We start from the raw sequence: 20,585 nt of genomic DNA, 5'->3' as shown, positions 1-20,585 counted from the left end.
TCGATTAGTCATTTCCTTTCCAACTAGTCCATTCATATTTGACTTTGAATTTAACTCTCCTCAATGATCTGTGGAATAAGCTGATCTGCTATTTCTCACCTTAACCTTAACTTTGAAAATCGAGTCTATTAAATTCATGGTGTCTAAAATTATATTTGGTTTTCCAACTGATTAGTGTTGTATTATGAGCCTAAAATGGGCTTAGAAGGCAAGCAACTAGGTTGAACGTTATTTTGAGTTCTGAATTTATTCTCTGTGAAAGTCGGAGAAATTGAACACTACTTCTGTCTTTTTTCTTAGCAATTTATTTAAATTGTAATATATGATTACACATTTAGGATTCCGTGCCGTTCGTGTCGGATATTACGCGGTCTTTCTAACGTGTGCTAGACGGTTGTCTCGTTTTACATTAAATTAGTGTGGTTTTTTATGATATTTGACAGATGTCATATTAAAGAGTTAGGAAAAAAGGAGTACTACTATATGACCATAATCATGAATTTAATACGCGATGTTTGCTTATAAGTTGACCAGTACTATCTCGTTTCTAAAAATGTAACAAGGTATATTATACGATTTCTCACATCTTCGGACACTACCAGTACAGGATTCGCCACAAATTTACCTATATAGGTGTATTTAGGAAAGCAGATGTTATGTGAATTCGTGATCGCTATCACAGGACACTTACCTTTGAGCTGTCACTTCTGAGACTTGGTAAATCAGAACCGACATACCGCAGAGCATGCAGAAAGGAAGTTGAAACATTACGTATGGTGCATCCCACTGCTCCAATATAAAACAACTTGGAATTTTATCAAATTCAGAGGTATTGGATGGTGCTTTATTGGCACTCAGGAGTGTCAGTACTGGAGAAAGTGTGAAAAGGAAAAACCGCGACACCTTTTCACCGCGACACCATTCCACCCTAAGATAATCTCATTTTATATGTCAAGTTTAATTAAATTATTGAAATAAACCGAAAATTGGATGGGGACTCTATAAACTACATATATATGTATATATATTAGGGTGATTCAAAATTTTTTTTTATGTTTTTTTCAATTGGTACTCGCAAATAATTTTTTTCATTGAGTTATAAAATTCATAAGAAATACAAAATTTTTCCAAAAATAGTCAAATTTCAACCGTTAATATCTTTTAAACGGTTGGGTTTACGAAAAAATCATAAGAGACCATATTTTAGAGCATTCAATTTCCTACAAAACCTAATTACCAAGATATTTTTCAAGTAGTTTGAAGCGAGTTATAAATTTTTCTATCTGATAATAAGAAAAAATAGAAAACCGTTAGGCGGAGGACCTTCCCGTTACAATTAAAAACTCATATTTGGAGAGGCTTTCTTAGAGGTGTCTAGGAACCTATTTTTGCGAGTACCAATTGAAAAAAAATATATATATTTTTGAATCACCCTAATGTATATAAATAGCCAGTGTGACGATTTATCCTTGCCATCGGCAATATCGCTATCGTCTCGCTATAAATACGCGAACTAGTCGCACAATTTTTGAGATATGTATATGTATGTATATTTGAAATTTTACACACGACCTTTTTTGTCTCCAAAAAGCTGCTCATTTGTCGGAAGCGCCAATAACGGACCACTATAGCATATAACTACCATATAAACTGATCGACCCAAGTCTAGTCCTTATTTGAAGAACTCACATTGATATCTATCTATCTTTGCGAAAGCTGACAAACATTCTTTAAGGCGTTGCCACAATCTTCAAATACTTTGTGCAGATCAGACCGCTATAGCATATAGATGAAATGTAAACAGCCCGATCAAAATCAAGTCCTTGTATGGAAAAGTTTCCTTAAAAAAAATTTTTAGTACAATTTTAGTACTGAAAAGTCGTTGGCCTAACAATAAAAGAACTTATTAGACGCCATAAAGTAAAATAATTTATCTGCAGCTGCGTTCAGAATCCTCTCAATTTAATAATTTTCTCAAATTTATTTTCAAATTCTGCAATTAACACAATTAAAGAAATAGCCAATGCAGGGAGATTTACAATTAAAATATTAAAGCATGTGTCCTCGTGTCGAAAGGAAAAGTGGCTCATTATCGCTGCGTTGGCGCAGCAGGTTGCAGACTTGGCAGTCGACCACCGGCGAATGTTTGGCGATATCATCGATGCTGCTGACCTACAAAGATACATACATGCCAATGTACATAACAGCTTGCATGCAAGCATGCGCAGAGCTTCGTGCCAGCAGTGGCATATACGCGCCGAAGCTTATACGAGTGTGCCAGTAGCACTTACAAGCGGTTAATGTAGAAGCATTAATAATTACACGCACACGTGTGTTGAGCATTTAGCGCGTTTTGATTTGCGGTTTACGTTGTCTGACTGTCTGATTGCTTGACTGACTAATTCACTGATTGAATGAATGAGCAAATGATCGAATGTTACACCGCAACTGTCCGCAACATGCGTCTAATGGCTGAGCAACATAAATACATACGTACATAGGTACCATATATTCATGCTTGCCATATTGGGTACTAGAAATGAAAGAGAAACAAGTGAAAACTTGCAATAACAGCGGAAAACACTGAACAACAAAAACGATGAGTTTGTCCAATAAACGTATACCTTTTGGCTCATAGCCATCATTAACGTCATCAATGTACTTTCGCGGTTGAATCGATCATTATCGATACTACTGCTTTATCTACAACAATAACAACATTGTAATACTGTTGGCTCCCCGTCACTGAAAATGAACAGCAAATATTGAAGGTTGTCATTATGATGACTTGCTGCAAAATCGTTTATATTCGATTTATCATTGCCGATAACCGTTGAGAGTTGGGGTATCATGATTTGAAAATAAACGACTAAATGATTCATGAGAGTATCGATTCTGATTTCGGTGCCGACTATTCGTTAGATACCTCCTATTGGCGGTAGACACCAGGAAATATTTCGATAAATATACCACATATAGTGCTGAGTTGACCCGACAAGAAACCTGTAAGCAGAATAAATGCAGGGTGCTAAGTGAAAGCGGTCTGAATTAAGGCTGAACCTACATAAGTAGTTCAATATTCTTGCAAAATAAGAAAATTTTTTTAGTTCACGGCAATATGAAGATGAGTTCCCGTGGCAACAAAGTTAACATCGGGAATATCGCCTTTCCATCGATTATTACCAGCCGCTCCAAGTAGTTCGTCAGACTGTTCGTGCCTTTATTATTACTAGAAATTATTTTATGCTATTGAATATTCAAAAATATTGTCAACGACATCCAGTTACTTCATGACATGACTCGATTGAGTGCTTAGTCATAATGGAATCGCAGAAATTTGTCAAGGTCATAACCTTACGAGGGAATGTATCAAGTCCCACTAACAGTAGAATGGGAGCAGAGCTCGTCTGAGTATTAAGTGAACTGAGTTAGGACTGGTGAACTTCAGGCAGTTGCTCAGTCGTAAGCTCCCTCTTCGAAAGTTTTTCGTCTTTTTAGAAATTCTCCTTGCTCTAGTTATAGATAATTCGAGTGGAACTCTATCCAGTCGGTATAGTTAAAATTTTACAGGATGGCAGTTTTAGAAGTTGTTTTAAAGAAGACGAGTTATAATCTCTTCAATACTTCCTAATTGAATTTTCCGCTTTGCTAGAATAAGTACAAGTACAACTTACATACATATGTATGTATGTCTCATGCCTTTGATCCAGGAGAACGAGTAGGAATTAAAATAAAATGTCCGAGCAAATTTGTGACAGCTTCCAGGTGATTTGTCGATACGTGGGATTCAACTAAAAAGGTTTTCTTACATCTCAAAGTATGTACAAGTATGACATTGATATGAGGGCTCAGTTAAAGATCATAACCTAAAATACGATTGGGAAAAACAATGTGATTTGTTGCTATTTATGACGGTTGGCTATTGATATTACCGTGTATCGATCTACATTACTCCTTAATAAAAAAACAATATTTTTAAATTGTTTTACACTGACCTCTCTCTTCCTTATACGAATTAGTATTGAAACATAAGATGTCTTCAAACTTTTGCATTTCGTTTCTTCTAAAATGTTTGTAGTACATAACATTCTTTTGAATATATCGTAAAGGTAAAGTAATAACCAATTGACAAAAAAGATTGGCGGTTTTCTCTATGGGTTCACGTAATCGGAACGCAACGGAATTTTTTTACTCTGGATCTTATTGGTAAATTACCTAATGAAAGAACTCAAGGGGCGAGGCTGTCGCGTCATAGCCTACTCAGATGATGTCGCTCTCATGTAAAGGAAAATTCTTCGATACCGTCAAGGAGAGGTTAAAAGGGTACCAAGGCTAACGATGTACTTCTACGAAGTGTGGCTTCTTTTAGGGAATTAAGTATCAACTGGCACACAAAAAGTCCGTTTATCTTCTAGCTCTTGGCAAAGGGCAACGATAAATATCCTAACTGGACACTCATGTGAGGCTATAAATTTTGGAGAACGCGACTTGTCAAATTTGCAACGAAGAAGATGAGGTGAAAACATCTAGACACTTTCTCCTCCACTATCCTGCTATCGCCAGACTAAGTTTGAAGCGTATCGTTGATCATACTTTATACGAACTCGGCGAATTGCTTAGAAGTTCTGGGCATTACAACGGACATGCGTGTTCTGAAGTCCAGGTTTATCTAACTAACCTAAACTAACCTTCTCCTTCACTGTCACAGACTGTCAAATCGAAATCATTCCTCTCAACAATGTGTGGGTACTGTACATATTGATTAGAATATTCAGAGTATGAAAGATTCTGTGTGAAGTATAGACCTAACGAACTAGATTGATCTTATACCCATTCGTTCTTGATTGATGAACAATTTGATGTTCTGCGAAAAGTTTTTATGTAATCCATTTTCATCAGAATACATATGGTTACAAAGTCTGGGTTTCCTGGACCTCTCGCTAACTTGAGAGGAGTTCACAGCCTGGGTCTGTTAGATTTACAAGCAGTTTCTCTAACCGTTCGCTAACTTGAGAGGAGTTCAAAGCCTGGGTCTGCTAGATCTATAAGTACTTTTCCGAACCATTCGATATTAGAGAAGTATTCAATAACAATTCACATGGTGATGAATCGGGAACCAGAAGTCCCTTGAACAACGTAAGTTCACTATTACCAAACAATTAACGACAATCTCAAAACCCGCGCTAATGCCGCAACCTATGTGACTGTAGCACCGCCTGTGCAATGTAGGCAACAACGCGATTAGCCCACGAAGGCTGCTGGATGTGGAAGATAATAATCGCACGTGCGCGACCGAGGCCGATAATGATGATGCTAATGATTACATTATACGAGAAGTACTTGTTGCAATCACTGACAACTCAGCCTGTGAGGCTACTCATGGCTGTTGATGTTCAACGTGTTGTTGTTGTCGCAGTTGCTGCAGCTGCTGTTGTTGGCTGTACCGCAAGCAGCCTTATTACGTTGACGTTTGCCTTCACTCTCGCCTTCAGCAAGTCCGCCAGATAACTGGATGTATGAATGACGATTGGATGATGTCTCAACAAAATGTAAGTGTATGTACATATGTATGTTTATAGGTTTGTAAGTATGTTTATATGTATGGCTGTACGTTTGTGGCCATGCTTTATGGCAGTGTCTGCACATGTGGCAGATGATGAATTTCCTTTTATGGCAAGTAGTATGTAAGCCTTGTTTTTTTGTTCAAGTTTGTTTTAGCGCGCTTCCATAAACACACACAGACACATACATACAGTCGCAGGTGTAAGTAAACAAGTGTGTCTGTCTGTTTGCGTGCGCCTCTGTGTTTTTGTGGCTTGCTGCGACGCGACATATACGGCTATATTAAATGGAAAGTGGCACTCCTTTCGATTTTTCTTTGAATATGCTGCACTGTTGTTGTTGTTGTCATTGTTGTTTACAGCAGCGATTTTTATGTTGCCACGGCTGCTGCTGCTATTTACAGTAAATATTTACGTTGCTCGATTTGGCAGCTGCTACACGGCTGGTGGAACTCGTATTTTAGCGCATACACACATATGTACACATTGATAACACACATACAAACTGTTTGTATTTGTACATGGGTATATTTTAGTATATTTATACACATACGTATGTACGTGTGTGTATAAGTTCAATTAGCGCCTCAGATGGGCCGCCGTCTTACCAGTTCAGCCAAATCATAAACAAACACACACACACACGCATACAAACAAACAAAGTTTGGCACGCAACGGCCACTTGTCAGTGTGTCATTTGGTCATTACGCAATGTCGACAAGCGTCTGCGCCTGCGTCTGCCTTGGCAAACCACTTGGCGTTATTTGTACGCAGTCATGTGCTTATGCTGCGCTATATATATACATACATATGTATGTATGGGTGCATGTATGGCCTGCCACACTGGTATTTATGCTGTGGTTTCTGTGCGGCATTTGAAAATTTATGCGAATAGTTTTACATTAATTATGTGGCCACTTAGATTGGCATGCACACTTTTACACACAAACATATCTTTATGGATACATATATGTATGTATGTATGTGTGTATATATACGTAGGTGCATTATATTTATTATGCAGCCATGCATTTTTGCGTTATGGAATTTATTAAGAAATCCTATTTGCGCATTTTATGTTGTTGGTACAAATTTGTATTTGCATAAAATATGTAACTTTGTAAGGTGATTACCTCATGCGCCTGAGACTTTACTTTATGTACAAATTTCAGTTTGGATATGTACATACGAGTATGTATGTATGTATGTATTAGAAATATTGTGAAACTTAATGGGGTGAAGATATTTTAATATTCATATCACCTGAATTAACAAAAAGTTGTAAATATAAGAAACAAAAGACAAAACTTTAACTTTGGTGGTTCCGAAGCTAGAATACCCTTAAAATGTACACTTCTTGCAGCATAAAAATATGTATGTATATAAAAAGGTTTTTATATTGATTCCGATTGTTTAGTTTGCATGGCAGATATATACTATAGGAGTCCGATCTGAACAATTTTTTCGGAGATTGTACCGTTATCTTGATCAATATTTTTCGTAAATACACTGCTGGTCAATAGGTTTAGACGCACGTTTACTTGCATTACAATTGTGTAAATATTTATTATTTTAATGATGATTGAAAAAAAGTTGATATGCAAAACCGTGGGCAAACTAATGATAATTTAAGTATGATATTCCAATGGTTATTCAAACTTAACAAAATTATATTTTTCAAACATTTCCTTTTTCTTCGTCATTAGAATAGACGCACATAAGCTTTTAATTTTTTTATAAGAAAAGAAATTTTTTTTTAACTTAAATTTTTAGTTCGTATAACTATTAGATTTATTAGAAATAAAAAATAATAATTTCAGTAATGAGTACTTCCTCCTTTGTTAGTAATAACTTCATATATCCGGTCCTTCATAGAATGATACAGGGCATCTATGTAGCTTAAGGAAATCTCCCTCCAAGCGCGTTTAATAGCTGCAGTTAATGTTTCTTTATCTTCGTATTTCTTCCTCCTCCGTATACCTTCCGTGTTAGCCAGCCCCAAACACTTTCAATTATGTTAAAATCTGGAGAATATGGTGGCCAGGTCATGACATTAATGTTTTGACTCGAAATAAACGACTTTACTACTCGGGCGTTATGAATGGGAGCATTGTCTGGTTGAAAAATCCAAGGACCTGGTCCAAAGAGATCTCTTAATTGTGGAAATACGGACTCCAATAATGTTTTGAAGCGAGCGCCGTTCATCTTCTGAGCAATAAAAACGAAGTCAATCGTTCCATAATATGTGATGGCACCCCACACCATGACTCCACCTTCTCGGCTGTGGAGGCGACTTAAATATATCTCATCTTTCCGCAAATCGTGATATTAGTATTGAAAGACATCAGGACCATCTAAATAAAAGCGTAGGGCTTCCTTTTTTCGTTTAAAGTTTTTTTCCATATGCCTCTGGATCCTTTAAATATCTATCAAATCTTCTGGAGCTGCGTTTCATTTGTTTGGCGATGTCCTTGGGAGTGAAAAAGTCTACTTTTTCACGTTCCAATAAGCTGGTTAATACAGGTTCCAAGGAAGACCAACAGTGACGAGGGTGCCTAGTCGCGAGTGTGACGTCTGTTTGTTTGATGACAGAAGATATTTCGTCTTACCGTCTTTTACCACTGACCCATTTTCTTCGCTCCTTTATCCATTCTGAAAAAAAGAACTAACAGCGTGGTTGTTGAGGCCATTGATACCGATGTCATCGGCGTACGTCAACATTAAGCTCTGCAGCTCGTATTATTTTCTTCAGCAGTAGATTGAAGAAGTCGCACAATGGAGAGTCGCCTTGTCCGAAACCTCGTTTGGTATCGAACGGCTCGGAGAGGTCCTTTCCGATCTTGACGGAGCTTTCGGTGTTGTTTAACGTCAGTTTACATAGTCGTATTGGATTTGCGGCCATACCAAATTCAGACATCACGCAGACATCCTTTTCGTGCAGTCAAAAGCAGCTTTAAAATCGACGAAGAAATTGTGTGTTCGTCCCTTTTTCGCGGGTCTTTCTAAGATTTGGCGCATGCTAAATATCTGGTCCGTTGTTGATTTTCCAGGCCTAAAGCCACACTCATAAGGTCTAATCAGTTTGTTGACGGTGGGCTTTAATCTTTCACACATTCCAGATATTGGGCCAAAACGCACTTAAATTCCAATCGTCGAGCATACTACTATGGACACGTGACAAAAATTTCTCACCATGAAAACTCGGTCTCATGTTGCAAAATCGGTTGAAAATTAATTAATTGGTAAACAGCAGCAGGAAGTTATGTCTCACTCGCCTTATATTCCAGACTTTGGACCTTCTGACTATAACTTTTTGTGGTCGATGCAGAACACTAATTTCTGATTTTGCACCTTCGGACCTCCAAACTGGCGCAGTTTGTTTGGGACCGAATCCAAAAATTGCCAGCAGGATGTAAAAATGTTATAGTTTCAGATGGCCAATACTTTCGAATGGTTGAAAGGCTGTGCTTATGTGACGCTTCTAACAGCGCCCATATTAATCTTCAAAGCTTGAATGGTGTTTATTCACAGAAGCTCATATGAAGAGTCAGTAGGCTATCAAGATAAAGTTTAATGAAATCTTTTGCTGATGAAATGCTGAGCATGTAACTAAATCTATGCTAAAATCTGCATTTTTAAGTACAAATTTACTTTACAAATTGTAGATTTCACCGCATGAAGAACAATTACCAAAATGGACTTGGCTTCTCTGTATATTTGGATATATAGCAGATTAATGAGGGTGCTCGACATAGCTGATACAGTAAAGATATCAAAGACTTGTGTTGGACATATCGTTCATGAATAATTGGGTATACGAAAAAGTCTATACAGATTGTTCGTCAAACCAATGAAAGCGATGGAATAATTGCTTTGATTTGCTTCCGGATCCAAAGTATACGCTATATTTCACCATAGCTACTCTTTCTGTTATCAGGACTCAATGGAAAGGAATCGCTGAGACTGAGAACAAATTTTAAACCAAACGTACCACTTATAGTATATAAAATCAGTATCAGAATATTGCAAGACCGCTTTAATCGGTGTAATGTGAAGTGAAGCGGCTTAGCAAAGTTTATATCAAAGCAAATTAATCATCCTTAGAGTAGGCTAGCCAAGTAAATGAATTAAACCACTTAGTTTAAAAAAATATATGTTACATACTCCTCCCATTATTCAATTCAATATTTACACACACTCAGCAAGTACATATGCATATATGCACAGGTAAATATAATCACAAACGCCTATTGCCACTTGAAATGAAGCCAGCTCCTTAGCAGCCAACTTCGCTAGCCACCTGTTCGTTGGTTTCTAGAGAAAAAATGATTCTAAACCAACGGCTGGCCAATTATTCCGATGAAAATCTCTTAGTTTCTGCGCTTAACTGGCACACAAATCTAAATAATTTTCACCAGCCACTTAGCCTTGTGGAACGAGTATTGAAAATCTGTTTTCCAACTAACTTTTTTGTTTTATTTCGGAATGCTGTTGCCACAACGCTTGACCGGTTTGAGGTGAGCCAGTAACAGCACCTGAATCTGGTAAATATTTGTGGTACAACACACATACTTTTCCATATAAATACTGAGTAACGATTTTTGTTGTTGTCTCTTATACAAGCTGTCGTTGCACGAATATTTATGTTGAACGCTCGTGTTTTCTTCAATTACATTTGGCATTCTCGGCAAGGTCAACAATTAGTGGTCGTATTCGTACTACTTTCGCAAGGCGCAAGAAATTATATTGCTTGCAACACAAATACAAGCAGATAATTGACTGCTCGTGTCTACCAACTAAATGCACTGTAATTATTGGTATGGTTTGTATTTGTACTCGAAGGTATGATGATATCAATTTGAAATGGAGGTACATTTTGGGATTGAAAAAAGTGTGTGATTGTGAAATATAACGACAAGTAAAAAAAAGTAAAGATAATCCAATTATTTTCAAAAAAAGAAAGTTGCTCGTTTACATATGGCTCACGACATCTGGTCTTAGATCAAGCATCCTCTGGGTAGCCAAAAAACATCCGTTTGAAGGCGAGCTAGATTGAGAAGGCGAAACATCCCTCCGCAGTGTTGTGTTCCACACAAAAACACCCCCAATGAAAAGAAGAAAACAGCTTTGGAAGAGATCCACGATGTCAAAATCGTGCTTGGCGACCTTAACGCCAGGGAGGGTAAAGAAGGAATATTTGGCACAGCGGTCGTCCCGCCCAATGGGTTGAAGCTGATCGACTTCGCCGGGACGCAAAATATGGTTATGTGTAGTACTAGATTCCAGCATTCAAGAATTCATAAAGCAACATTGGCTGTCTCCGGATCGAAAAGCCTCCAACCAGATCGATCATGTTGTGATAGACGGAAGACACGTCTCCAGTGTTTTAGACATGCGTACGCTCCGAGGTTCTAGCACTGACTCGGCCCACTATCTTGTTCTAGCCAACATACGCGCTCGCCTCTGTGATACCAAGATACCAAAAGTTGAAGAGGGAAGCGAGACGTATTTGCTGACAAAAAAAGAAATTAGCTGAAATGCGTGAGTGCGAAGAGTTTGATAAGCTGGCAGGCGGAGATAGTGCTCGAAAATTCTATGAAAATATGCTGCGATAAAAAAAAAGGTTTCAAGACAGGAATCTACTCTTGTAAAACACCCAGAGGTGATCTAGTGTTTGATTTCCAGAGCATTCTGAAATTATGGAGAGAACAATTCTCTAGCCTGCTGAATGTCAGTGAAAGCATAACAGCAGAAGATGGTGAATCCGATTGCCCAATCCATGACGTTGGAGCGGACGGTCTAGTATTTTTAATCGCTATGCAATTTGGTCACTTTGTCTATGCCACCTCTCCGCACGCTTTCGCTAATGACGTTAAAAGTTGTAGCTTTTGTATTGTCCCATTCTTGATTACCTCTTAGTTACTAAACCATTCATTGTATTGGTTATACACCAAGTACAGTTCACTCAATGTTAGTTACCGTAAATAATCTTACAATGCCATATTACTGTAAAATTACATAAAGAAACCAGAATATATAGTAGAGCGCCTTATACTATACACATACTTATGAATATAAATATGTGCCCACAAATATACGCATATTATAGATATTCACGTATTTTAATATAACATCGGCCCCTTGAACGACTAACGGTCACCTGTTGGCTACCAGCACCCGGCTCCCAGCCTACGATTTCCATATGAACGGCCTTTGAGTGCGCTGCGCTTGACACGCTTGATTAATCAAACATGAAAAACGCCGAAGAGCAGATGCTTGGCCGCGTTAACTTCGTTGGCCCCAACTTGACTTCGTTTAACTGCCAATATGCATGTATATGTGTATGTATGTCTGTATGTATGGATATAATGCATAACGTGTTGATATTTATGTACATAGTTAGGCCGAGAATATGCTAGTGTTGTGACTACAGTTTGGATACAACTTGCGATGCAAAAAATATATATTTATATACATATATAATATTTGTATATGCATGTATGTAGAGAGACACATATTATGTGAAATATGTAAAAATTCGAATTAAAACAACCTGTTCACTCTTTTTATTATTGATGGATATCATTGCACTTAAGCATAGGCGCATCAATGCACTTAATATGCATATACTTGTACATATTTTATATTTGGGTACATCTGTTTACTTATATAAGTATGGTATATGAGTGTACATGCCGTTTCATAACATACATTATTTTCATTTACCAATATTTATATATGCTGGTAAACTCCTAGGGAGAAAAGTAATTTTTTTTATTTCTATCGAAAATCGATATTTCCGATAGTTACAACACCTCGCTCTCTCCCTCATAAATGTCTGTAATGATTACTTTTCTCAACAACTATATATCGTCATCTACAATGCTTAACAGAAAATCGCTCTCAGATATATAAGTATGTATATATGTATATAATAATAAATATAATTTTGTTCTGATATGAGTGTATGATAACCAATTTATAACCATTTTATAACAAAAACTCAAAATTTGATTCAATAAGAGTAGTTTCTATTATATTGTTTTTCCTTCGCCTGTAAACTCATTAAAAGTGTACAATAAGAGTGATATGATTTCTTAAAAAACAAAACACTTACACACCAAATTTTAAAGAAATTGAAATATTTTTTATTTAATGTGAAGTGCAGTCAATATAATTAAGCTCCGAGTATAGCATCATTCAAATGACCTCCACTACTTCTTTTGCACGAAAGAATTCGATTACCTCAATTTTCGGGTGCTTTTTCCACTAAATAAAGTTGTATGTAATGAATAGCTCGTTCAATATTGACTTTTAAAGCTGGAAGGTAGTCTGGTTATTGCAAAAGACCAATGACTTCAAACAACCCCACAAGAAATAGTCTAATGGTGTTAAACCTCAACTTCTTGGAGGCCATTCAATGTCACAATTGCTTGAAATAATCGAATCTTCAAACTTTTCTCACAATAATTCGGTTGTTGCACGTAGCCCTGTCTGTTTCAAATCAAATGTTGTGAAGATCAACTTCTTCCAATTGCGGTATAAAAAGTTGGTTATCATCCATCTATACCGCTCTCCAATGACAGTAAAGTTGTCACCAGCTTCATTTCGAAAGAAGTACGGACCGCTGATTCCACAAGACCAAAAATCACAACAAAGTGTCCACTTAGGTGAATATAATAGTTGTTCTTGAATAATTTGTGGATTTTCTTCGCACCAGAATCAGCAGTTCCTTTTATTTACCGCGCGGCTCAGATGAAAATGAGGCTTTTCGGAGAAGATAATTTTGTTCCAAGGGAAAATCAGAAAATTTACGACGTTTACTGTGTGACAATGGCTTAAATTCTTGAGCGAGAACAATTTTATATGGATGCTAGCCCAAATCTTTAGTCAAAATCCGCCAGCTTTTTAGTTTGTTTATAACCTGAAAGATGTGGTTTATCAACATTAGCATAATCTACAACGAAGGATATGATATCTTCCTCAGTAACAGACAAACGAATACATTTCTTGGATAGGACGACATCGAGATCACAATTGTTATTAACACCAACAATAGTTGAAGCAGTTGAAGATTTTTTGTTCCTGGTGCTCACCGTTGATTTCAAAGTACCATTACCAGCATTAATTGAAGTTGAAGAGTTCGAATTAATAGAATCCGAGCGATATTGATGCGATCTGACTTCGCAGCAACAATTGGATTGTTTTTGGCACTGACCTTCGAGTGAGCGTTGAGCGAGATAATCTACACTCACATTATCAGCAGAAGAACAAAAAGCAACGTTAGACGGAGAAGCATTTGTACCAACAATAGTGGCAGTAGGGACAGTGGTGTTGGCAGCAGATGAAGCGGCAGAGAAAACAGAGAATATGCCATTGTCTGATAACACTGGTCAACAAATTTGTAATTTTTTTTTGTCACATGAAAATTTATATCAAATTTTGAATATACTAGGGCCACCAAATAATAATATATCAATGAAAAAAATGTACACATCATGTTTTCTTGTGACATCAAAACATATATTTTCGTAAAAAGTACAAAATTCAGCCACACTTACAGAATTGTTTCCTAATATCTAATAGATACTTATGATTTTCTTGAATATTTGGCTTCCGGTAGGTCCCTTTTAAGTCTCCACCAATAGTCTGCTAGCATTTCTGGACGCCATTTCCCTTGATAACGCTTCTTCATCATTAAGGAAATGTCTTGATGGAACCTCTCACCTTGTTCGTCACTCACAGCAACCAAATTTGCCGGAAAGAAATCCAGATGAGAGTCCAGCATACATATGCATTTTCAAGGACGTATTACACCCCAAAGCTTTAAATGATATCATAACTTCATTTATTAAATCTTTGTAATTTTCCGCTTTATGGTTACCTAGAAAATTTTGAACAACATTCACAAAACATTTCCAGGCGAGTTTTTCCTGATCATTAAGTTTTTCTTCAAAGCTCTTATCCTTCATCAATTGCCGTATTTGTGGGCCTACAAATATTCCCTCTTTGATTTTCGCCTCGCTGAGTTTAGGGAATTTCTCTTTAAGATATAAAAATCCATCTCCATCTTTCGGACTAGAATTCTCACTTTTTGATCGATTTGAAGGCATCGGCACAGGCTGTTCGGCACTATGTAGGATGGGTTTCTTGGCCGAAGACAAGTTTGGATACTGGATAGTGTGTTTGGATTTGGTAGTAATACCTTTTGTTTGAGTCAAACAAAAATAACAATCACTTACATGATCCTTTGGTTCCGTCCAAATCATTGGTATAGCAAATGACAAATGTCTAGGTTCTTGTTTAGCCCAACCTAAAAGGAGCCTCACACACGTTACACAACATTTATGTGGAACCCAGGATTTGTCTTGATTCCTCACAGGAAAACCAAAATAGTCTAAATAGCACTGTTCAATTAGTGATGTGAAATTTCGACGCTGAGATGTAAAAGTTAATTCTCCACACACATAACAAAAATTGTCCGGGTTGTTCAAACACTTTCGTGGCATATTTACGATCTAACTAATGTAAATAAAATGTAATTTAGCAAACACAATAGTTACACAGTCGACTAAATGCAGTTATGTAAACAAAGAAACGTATATGAGGTCAGAAATGAATATGTAGCTGTCACAAGAAAACTGGATGTGATAGAAGCAAAACTGTTATATATTTTTAATGAGGGTACACCAACATAAAAAAATCATAACAAAGTTCATGTGACAAAAACAGTGTTTACCAGTGTAATTTGTTCTAAACATTGCAGATCTCTGACTTCAATTCGTTAAACTTTATGAGCAAGGAATTTTTATCATTTAGTTTCATCATTAATAGAAAACGATAGAAAACGAATAAAAACAAATTTATTTATTTCCAAGCAAACCTTATCAAGTAAATTTGTTAAGACGAAAGCGTATAGCGCTTCAATGCCATTGGCCATACCTACTTATATGACCCACAGTATATCACATATTTGTATATCACAGAAAATTCACGCGATCGTTTCATTTTGAAATTAATCAGAGTTCAAAAAACTTTACTTTCATTACTTTAGATTATATTTCTTTGGGGATAGTTCAAAGCGAAATGATTTAATTTTTTTTTGCTTTCATAAGGTTAAGCCTACCTATAAAATATGCACACTTGAATCGTATATCTATAGTCCCAATTGAAAATCGATTGTTAAATTATTTCCAAAGAAGGTTTGCAATTTTATTAGCCACAAAGTAAAGCTCCAATATTTAATTTAACAAACGCTGACTCACTTTGTTTGTTTTTATACATTTTCTCTATTTTTAATAATTTTACTCGGCATCTCTGTGCGAGCACTCTTTCTTCCCATGATTATTATAACCTTTTCGCGTCGATCAAATTTACCTATAATTTATTTTGCCACATATGTATGTAAGTATTTCCACACCAATATAATTTCTTGATTAGATATTTATGTATATACATATACAGTCTACTTTGTTTATACACCTTTTTGGTGTCATAATTCGAAATTGTTAACTGACATTCGTTCCAGATTTTGTCTGCACTAATGAACTTGTCGAGCAATTCATGCTTGCTTTATTTCAAATCTCCTTTCAAACATACATATTTATGTATCTGTTGCATGTAAGAAAACATGTAGACATGCAGCTGTGTGTATTTGCGTTGCATAATGGATAAGGCCGCGTCCAATCACTGGCAGGATATGCGATATAAGATTTTAATACTTTTGAACGTTGAGTTGCATCGAACTGAGCTTATGCGAATTGATTTCAATTACCGTTGGCATCTGACAGCAAATCATAAAATAATACTTACTTATTTATACATAAATATTTGTGAATATGCATAAGTATATAAGTGTGATCCTATGCATTCTCAAGCCTCTCCTTCTTTTTGATTTCTGTCGGTAAGTTTGACATTTATGTACATATCTGACATTCTTCACGGCGGTTTCCCTGTTCTGGTGAAACGAATCGCATTGAACTTTTTTGGGTATTATTTCTGATACGTTCATACACCGGTTTGATAAAATAAAATTTTCACTTGTCCCTCACATTACTTCATAAGCATTTGAGACAGCCTCATAATTGAATCAATTGCAATAAATATCTTTGCTAATTGGCTTAGTGATGAAGGTATCGGGAACATTCTTTAAAGTATCAGGATTTTCGAAAACGTCGGGGCACTTTCTTTAACAATATTTTTTTGACGTCAACATTATTGGTTTAAATTATGATTGGCAACCATTGCATGCGTTTTCTGGCGGCAGAAAACATTCCTGAAGTACTTGTAATGTCGAGGAATGGTGCTGCGTTAACAGTCCTTGGCCAGTTAAGAGTTCGAGTTCACGATTCGAGGAACGATTTTTCAAGTATTCCCACAGTTTTATTTTCATTACAATCTTGAACGCTTTCTGCATGCCAAGAATGGAACTTTGACGAAATTTTGTTAAATCCAGTAGATAAGTGAGATAATCTACTCAACAGCCTCAGTCATGTAATATTCTCTCGATTTTGTTTTGCTTCTTTTGAAAAGTTTTCTTATTTTAGCGAGTATTTTTTTACTCTCACTTATAAAAGGCCGATTTATCACCATTTGCTACAGATCTCACGGCAATTAGGAACTGATTCAGATTTATGTCTGGCCAATCACTGTCAATTCGGCAGCGTTCCTAAATAATATTTGGGAACTATTTCTATCGTTACAGCAACAACAACAGCGAGACATCACCTCAATCAAAATACATATATCAGACGCACATGACACATCCATTGATAAGCTCACAAAGTGATGGAATATCGCTTATCAGTTAATAGCGCCTACTTTTTTACTGTATTTATTAAAGCCAATAAAATATAAATAAATCATGGCAAATACAATTAGCTGCGATACAACTTTGATTCGTCATAAATTTTGCATTGAATTTGTCATTCAAAATTAATCAATCAATTAGTTGCTGAATCAGTTAATATCGGCACTTTCTTAATTATTATTTATTACATTATTAAATTTAGTGAAATTTTATTGACTTTTTTTTTTTGTTAAAATTTATTATCAGCTTTTTTATTACATTATTTGGACCGTTACGAAACGGTTATATATTTTTGTGAAGATTGCTGGAGACATTTATGAAGCTGGTAAAACTTATCGCAATTTATTTTTATGCAGAGTACTTCAACGCTATTTAAATTTCATGTGAGATTTCTAGGAATTTTAAAATTTTTCTTCTAAAAAATTATGCCAATATCGAATTGCTGAAAGTCAGCTTATGCAATTTTCAATACAAGTATGTGTATGTACCTTATTATTCTTCTTTGTTGGCGTTGACACCGTTAACGAGGTTATAACCGAGTTTAGAACAGCACGCGAGCCTTTCTTCCTTTTCGCCATTTGGTGTCAATTGGTGATTCCAAGTGTACTCAGGTCCTTCTCCACCTGGTCTTTCCAATGGAGTGGAAGCCTTCCTCTCCTCTGTTTCGTAGAATACTTTCAGAGCTGGAGTGTTTTCATCCATTCGGAAGACATGACATAGCGCCGTCTCTTAATTCGCTGAGATATCAATGTCGTCGTATATCTCGTACAACTTATTGAAACCTCGTTTGATATCGCACGGCTCGGAGAGGTTCTCTCCGATCCTGAGGACTTTCCTCATTTGAGTGAACTTCTACACATGACTGCATCTTCTAATAGAGGGTTAAAATGTCTAATAATGTAATTCTAAGCATCAAGAGATACCAAAATATCTGGTGGGAAATTAAATTAGAATAACTAATATTTTCAACTCCTTAACGGATACACAATTACTTTATAAATCATTAAATAAATAAAAAAAGTTATTCTATGTTAATAATTGTTTATTATTTTCATTCCAGGCACAATACGTACTTCCTTACTATCCGGTTCAAAATTTAATGCCACTTGGCACTTAGCATACCCGCATAAGGTAAGGAACAATTTCTATAGTTCATAATTTTTCTTAACTGTAATTTAACACACCTGTGACACCTGTGGTTTCTGAGGAGATAGTTGATTTGTTAGTGGGACACCTGGATTTTTTTCTTTTCATTCCGTTATAAATTCCTATTCTTATTAATCTTTCAGTAATATAAGCATTTTAGTACAAATTTGAACATGTGAAACGCTACATCTGTAAAAATAATAAATAAAAAACATTTAAGATAAAATATTTTCCTTATGAAATGTGTGCAAGTGGGTTTTAGAAGAATTAAGATTAATTAAGATTTTATTTCATCTATCGACTTAGTTGTATTCGGTTCATTTCTGACTTGGTTCGACTTGACTGAACATAGTACAAATTTGTCATTCACTTAGCGGAATTTAAAATGTTTGTTTACCAATATAGAGGGTATTCCTCGAGAAAGTTTATAAAAACGTTTTTTTCGTTTTATGACTTGTAAAAAATCTTTAAACAGAAATCAGACACATGTCTGATCACATATGCATTTCATTTTTCCGCAACAAACAATAAAACCGAAGAAGCATTGCTATGTAGCTCCAGTGAGGCTGAAGATCCATAATCGCAAATGATGATGGATGTAGAAAGACTTACTACATCATACAGAAAGAACATGAGGGTTTCTCGAATACTAAAATTAGGTATACTCAAGCTGAAATGAAAATATAAGAATTCGGTTAATAATAATTTCCCACTTAGAGCCGTTTTCTCAATGTTTGGTTAGCAACCATCTGTCAGTTAATTTATTTACCGAAAGAAGGAATCTTGTTTAAGTTAACCAACTTAACTAATAAATGGCTGCTAAGCAGACATTGAGAAAATTGCCGTTCGTTATTTAGTGCTATATTGATGATAAAAGTAGAATGCTTTAAATAGATCAGTTAAACAACGTGTAACGTGAGTCTTCAATTAAATTTTATATTCTTTAAATTATCAGATTAATCTTAACAAGGTCAGACAGATCCGTTAAATATAAAGGGTGATCTTAAAAAAAAAAAAAGAAACTTCAAATTGAAGGGGAATGTTTATTATCCCTCGAAAGATCATTCTTTGGCATTTATTTTTTGAAGATTATCTCTTTAAAACATTGGCTCTGGCTACGTCTCCGACGGTCCACCCGTTCATTTCGATGAATCGTTCGATCATTTCGACTGGTAATTGGCGAATGACAGGCGTGATATTTTGCTCCAAGGCCTGAATTGAAGTGGGATTGTCCGCATAGACTTTGCACTTTACAAATCTTCACAGGAAAAAGTCTAACGGTGTGATAACACACGATCTTGGTGGCCAATTGACCAGCCCAAATCAAGAAATTATCTGCTCAACGAAGTCTACAAATCTTTTCAAGCACGTCAACGCTTAATCAAATTTTCCAAGCACTTGTTATAAGCCTCGGCTGGCCTTCAGAGCCTTAAAAAAGCAAAATTTTTCTCGGTTTGCGCTCATTTTTGGAGCACCATATGCTATATTATTGAACAGTTTCGATGTCATATTCATAACCCCACGTTTCGTCGCCTGTAATGAGGTATTTCGTAAATGTAGGGTTGTCAGCTACGTTATCAAGCATCCCTTTTGCGATCTCAATTCGAAGTTCTGCAAAAGATTCAGGTCATTTGATACGAGTCTAGCTTCATATCCACAACATTATATAAAATGTGTTGAGTCAATCCAAAAGAGTTGTTTAGTTGTTTCTATATTTGTTTCCTTCCTATTGTCATTAACAAAGATGGATGGATAACTTGCATGAGTCAAGTTTGCGCTGATGGCACGACCTTTACTGTGCCAGACAAATACTTGTGTTCGTATTAAAGTATACTTTCCAAATCGTGATTTTATGGGAAACACAGAGTTCCAAATATTTCGGTATGAGTGGGCATTTTAAATGGATCAGTCCGAGTCGAATTCGATCAGCTGATAAGTTCGCCATTTCTCTATCTCTGCAACGTATGGACGTGGCAAGAGACGTGTTGGGTGCGATGGCTCCTTATTTTTTAATGAAACATTTTTTTTATTATTAGAAAATATTTTATTTTATTTTGACTTTTGATTGC

General features: G+C 36.1%; 1 protein-coding gene across 10 annotated transcripts in view; it reads left to right on the top strand.

Annotated features, from left to right (window-relative positions):
- LOC120771828 overlaps nucleotides 1-20,585 on the top strand; it is a 180,009-nt gene that overhangs the window by 92,543 nt on the left and 66,881 nt on the right. For all 10 annotated transcript variants that reach the window (XM_040100062.1, XM_040100064.1, XM_040100063.1 and 7 more), the window contains one exon: nucleotides 18,431-18,501. In XM_040100062.1, coding sequence (XP_039955996.1) covers nucleotides 18,431-18,501 — 71 coding nt within the window. The remainder of the gene's footprint in view (nucleotides 1-18,430; nucleotides 18,502-20,585) is intronic.

This window comes from Bactrocera tryoni, chromosome 3, assembly GCF_016617805.1.
Source record: "Bactrocera tryoni isolate S06 chromosome 3, CSIRO_BtryS06_freeze2, whole genome shotgun sequence".
NCBI classification, from domain to species: domain Eukaryota; kingdom Metazoa; phylum Arthropoda; class Insecta; order Diptera; family Tephritidae; genus Bactrocera; species Bactrocera tryoni.
Note: the sequence above shows the minus strand (reverse complement) of the source record. Positions and strands in the feature narration are given on the sequence as shown.